Source organism: Phragmites australis, chromosome 20 (genome assembly GCF_958298935.1).
Source record: "Phragmites australis chromosome 20, lpPhrAust1.1, whole genome shotgun sequence".
Lineage (NCBI taxonomy): Eukaryota > Viridiplantae > Streptophyta > Magnoliopsida > Poales > Poaceae > Phragmites > Phragmites australis.
Genome location: NC_084940.1, coordinates 13776361 through 13781518, shown reverse-complemented (window position 1 = coordinate 13781518; position 5158 = coordinate 13776361). Strand labels below are relative to the sequence as shown.

General features: G+C 45.4%; 1 protein-coding gene across 1 annotated transcript; it reads right to left on the bottom strand.

Moving 5' to 3' along the window:
* Positions 1-2014: 2014 nt before the first annotated feature.
* LOC133901869 (NADPH-dependent aldehyde reductase-like protein, chloroplastic) lies at positions 2015-3255 on the bottom strand. Its single transcript, XM_062343405.1, has one exon. It carries the CDS (start codon positions 3051-3053, stop codon positions 2232-2234), a length of 822 nt encoding a protein of 273 aa, XP_062199389.1. The 5' UTR covers positions 3054-3255; the 3' UTR covers positions 2015-2231.
* Between the last annotated feature and the right edge of the window lie 1903 nt (positions 3256-5158).

Genomic DNA, 5158 nt, shown 5'->3' with positions numbered 1-5158 from the left:
ATAGATAGAACACGACGAGTTTTTGGAGAAATCTGCCAACTAGCTTGATGGCCAAAGATCTGTATTTATATTGATATTCAGAGTGTAAATGTACAAACATGCCCATATGAGGTTGATAGAGATACAAGTTCTTAACTGTACCACAAGGCACAAGCACAGTCCCGTAAATCATTGCTACGGCTGGTAAGACGGTTGTTCTAATGGCTGGTCGTCTATTCCAATGCCGCACTGCACCAGTGTGTCACACGTCCACCACTTGCAGCAGCGTGTCAGGCGGCCACCACTTGACTAGTATTAAATACCGATTACTTCGCTGCAAGTGGGGGGCGACCTATGGACCCCCTTCTGGTTGATCTTTCTGAAGGGTCGATGGCTCTAGAGGTCTAGAGGGCTCTAAAGGCATGGCCTTCAAGACCACTCCGGAGCCATAGGGTCCCAAAGGGATCCTAAGCCTGATGGTCATCAGGCCTAGACTGGTGGAGCTAAGGGGGCGTCGGGAGTCCTTGATGGTGACTCCCCAACATAAATCAAGTTGACAAACAAATCCCTCAAAATCCTCTATTCTTAAAAAACATATTATTACAACTGTTGGAGAATGGTCTCATAGGCCCCTTTATATTTCAGGTCGAAAACCTCTGCGGATGCTGCAAACTAGCTAACGACTTATAGTTACAGTGAATCTATCATGTTGTAGGAATCCTTTGGACTTGTCGAATGAACCCTTTGGACCCTCTGCGTCGAAGGAACGGTTCCGACAGACAGAACAAGCAATGCCTTCATTGGGCCTTCGGAGCTCAGTCCAGTGGCTTCGCCTGATGCCGTCAGGAAGTCGCTCGAAGGGACGTCGAAAGTGCGGTCGAGCGGAGACTTTCAGAAGTCCCAGTGAAGGGTGACCCAAGTCCTATGTGAAGACGGAGCAGATGGCGAGGACATGGTCAAAGGGGAGGTCATTGGTAGCGACCGAAGACCATGAAAGGCAAGATTGTAAATAATCTGAATATACTTAGGAAAGTACCGTAATACCTTGAATATACTGAGCATATGATAGTTAGAGGGATAATCTTGTAAATTATGATAGAAAATAGTTGAGTACAAACTATAAATAAGGTATTACTGTAAATGATATGACATATGACATTCATACAGCAAAAGGATTCCCCTTCTTTATGCAGTATTCCCTATAGCAGTCGGATCATTCTAAGGCCCGAAGAGCCATCATTCTGTTGGCAACGCTAGGTTCTAACAACAACGATCTAGAAGCTGATCAGGGATTTGGTTCATCGTGAGGACTGTCCCTCTTGCCACGAGGCAAAGGGCTGCTTCACCATTGCTGCAAGCCGATCGTGGGAGCCCAATAGGATCCAGTAGCACACTCAACCTGTGCAAGCTGCAGCCCCAGTAGGACACTCAACCTGTCCTGCAACTCTACGTAACTTACCGGTCCTATCGGTGGACTCTAAGCTGAACAAATTGGATTGGGATCCTCTGACATCGTAAGGTCGGTGATGTCGTCACTAACATGTGAGCTCGATCCCACATGTTAGTGACGGTGATATGAAGTCAGAGAATCCTAGTCTGAACAAACTAGCCAAGGAGAAAATGAACGGAATCCTAGAGAAATGTCAATTTGAGGTGGGAAATGGCTGCCAAAAAAACAAAGAAAATAAAAACGGTTCATGGTAATGATTTGACCTATTAGATACACTTAATTACTTACTAGTGTACCATGATTTTTGTTTCTAATACTACCTATATGATACTCATAATATCCTCAAATAATACTCACGATACTGGTAGGACAAAAAATATCATGTGGCCGATCTAAACCATCGGATGGTAGGATTGGATGGTCCATATGGTATCGATCTAGGTGTACCGCAGAAGTTCTCCAGTAATATTATGGTATGCGCTCCTCTAGTAATACTATGGTATGCATATAGATGTATTTGTAATGCCTCTTGTTCATAGCTGTTGCCTGATTGTGATACTTCAACTACAAAACCAAATCAAACGATGAAATGAACAACATATCATTCAGAAGCACTGTCCAAAAACATTACACCAACCAATCTGCTTGTAATCATAATACAATAATGCACTGTTCCGAGGTTTTCAAGGTGACATGGTGCCCGGAAAGCGCATAGTAATTAACGCAAAAAGGGTAGCAAATCATAAACGCGCGGATGCTAAATTCGGTACAAAGGTGCAGCGCCTCACTAGGCTGAAGCTAGCTAGATGGTGCCGCCGTTGCAGCGCAGAACCTGGGCATTGACCCAGTGGCCAGCGTCGCTGGCGAGGAAGCCGACGAGCGGCGCGATGTCCTCGGGCATGCCGAGCCGGCCGAGCGGCGCCTCGGCAATGTACAGCTTTATGTCTTCCTCCGTCTTGCCGGTGTACATCATGGGCGTGCCAGTGGACCCCGGCGCCACCGCGTTGGCCGTGATCCCCGTGCCGCGCAGCTCGCGTGCCAGGATCTTGGTCATCACCTCCACGGCCGCCTTGCTCGCCGCGTACGCCGCGTATCCGGGGCGCAGCGACGCCACGCCCGACGACGAGAACGTCACGATTCGGCCGCGACCGTCGCGGGCCAGCCGGCGTGCCGCCTCGCGGCAACACAGGAAGGTGCCCCGCGCGTTGATGCCGAACGCGGCGTCGTACGTCGCCTCGCTGGTCTCCGCCAGCGGCGGGTACGAGTAGTCCAGCACCGCTGCGCACGTCACCAGGATGTGGAGCTCCCCGCCGAACGCAGCGGCCGCCGCGTCGAACAGCGCCCGCACCTGCGTCGCGTCCGACACGTCCGCCTCCACCGCGATGGCCCGCGGCGCCTGCTGGCTCTGATCCCCGGCCCCGGCGTGCTTGGAGCCGTTGATGCCGCTCACCAGCTCCAGCGCCGGCGCCGGGTCGCCGATGTACGCCACCGCGACGCGCGCGCCGAGGGACGCCAGGTGCTTGCACACGACCGAGCCGATGCCGCCGGCGCCGCCAGTGACAATGGCCACGCGCCCGTGGAGCATCATCGAGGCCGTCGCTGCGACACCACTCGACTCAGCCATGAAAGCAAGAGGCAAAGGGTTGATACGCGTACTGTATGCTCAATTACTTGGTCATACAAGAAGCGCGTTGCGTAGATATAGGCACTTGATTTACGCTTCTACGATGATAACGAACTCGATATCAATTCATCGCTGTACGTATCATGAATTGAGAAGCTTATCGAAGACGCCCAGCAAACGAGAGGCATTCGTAGCAGTACAGAACTACAGATCGCCTGTCGCATTCACACAGCGTAGCATATGCTATTATAAAACTATTTTTCGAGATACTTGGAGTGCATTTTTATAGACGGCTTATTTGAAAAACTGTCTGTATAGTTAGCGGAGGTCCGCTATATTTATAGATCGTTTATAATATTTTTACAGATAATTTTTATATTAACTGTCTCTAAAGATATAATGATTATTATGGACGGTTAATAAAAAAACTGTCTGTGTAAAAGATCATTTTTACAGACGATTTCTTATGTGAATCGCCTGTAAAAATAGGTCATTTTCAGAGGCGGTTCATATAAGGAACCATATGTGAAAATAAGTGATCGGTTATCTTAACAAAAATTATAACTTTTTCATATGAATTCGGATGAGGACAAACATTATATGAAAATTGTACCACTCGACAAGATCTACAACTTTGTAGTTGAAAAGTTGTTCATTTGAAGTCATTTATATATCTAAATAATTGTTTGAAGTTTTAAACAATTATTTAGACATGTAAATGACTGCAAATGAAAAACTTTTCAACTACAAAATTGTAGATCTTGTCGAGAACTATAATTTTAATATAGATTTTTTCCTCATCCTACTTAATACGAAAATGTTATAAATTTTTTAAGATATATTGTCACTCATTTTCATAGGCGATTCATATACAGAACTGTATGTAAAAATGATGGTTATTTCTATAGTGTGAACCATCTGTGGAAAATAGGTGATAATATATCTTAAAAAATTCATAACTTTTCATACTAAGTTAGATGAGCACAAAATCTATATAAAAATTGTAGCCCTCGATGAGATCTACAACTTTGTAGTTGAAAAGTTTTTCATTTGAAGTCATTTAGATGCTCAAATAATGGTTTGAAGTTTCGGAAAGAAGATATCAAAAGGATTGCATATGGTGTTAATATCACTAGCAGTTCTCTGGTGGGATGGTAAGGAAGGTTCGCGCGGGCTGAGAGGTCTCAGGTTTGAGTGCTAAGAACCGCACATGCGCGTATTTCGCGCGAAAAATCGCATGACTTGTGACTTTTTTTTAAAAAAAATTGTTTTTTCGAATAAAAAATGTTGATTCAGGGATCAATTATTACAAGTGGTCCGCTTAAGGAACCGTTTGTGAAAATTAATTTCTACAGACGGTTCGCTTAAGGAACCGTCTGTGGGAATCGGTTTCTATAGGCGGCCCGTTTAAGGAACCGCCTGTGGAAACCTATTTTCATAGGCTGTTCCTTATGTGAACTGTCTGTGGTAATAGATTTCCACAGGCGGCTCTTTTACGCATGTGGAAATCGTCCATTTCCACAGTCCTTTGATTACAGACGGGTGCGCTAAACGTCTGTAAAAACGAGTTATCAACCGCCTCTAAAAATAGTTTTTTATAGTGACAGACGCACGTGATTTTTTTTCCGAAAGACGGCAAGAGCATTGCCAGTATTATATTAGAAGGAAAAAAAGAGACAAAACACAAAACGTTTTGGGAGTTTATGTACAAAGGAGAAGCTTTTACAGCCTCAACCACACTCCACACTCCTATTTAAGGTGCTATGACAGCATTTGCACCCGCCACTTTTCAGATGGGTGATTAACACCAGCCCTCAGCTTTGTGCGACAACCAATCTTCGTTGTTGGACATCTTCTTTTGTTCTTGCTGCAACCTGAATAGGCAGAAGATCTTGGTGTTGAAAAATTCTTCTGTTTCTTTCCTTTCACATGTTCCACAAGAAGTAAAAGACGAGCCCATCAAAAGCTTTTCATTGTTGGCCGTTTGTCTTTTTTCCTTCTTTGATCCACCATTGCTTAACTGAGGAGAATTCTATTAGGTCCGGGAGGTTTTGGAGGTCGAACCATGTAATAAGCTCCTTCCACACCTCTTTTGTGAAAGTGCA

Coding starts and splice junctions, on each gene's coding strand:
- LOC133901869 (XM_062343405.1), bottom strand. CDS start 3,053: ATGGCTGAGTCGAGTGGTGTCGCAGCGACGGCCTCGATGATGCTCCAC.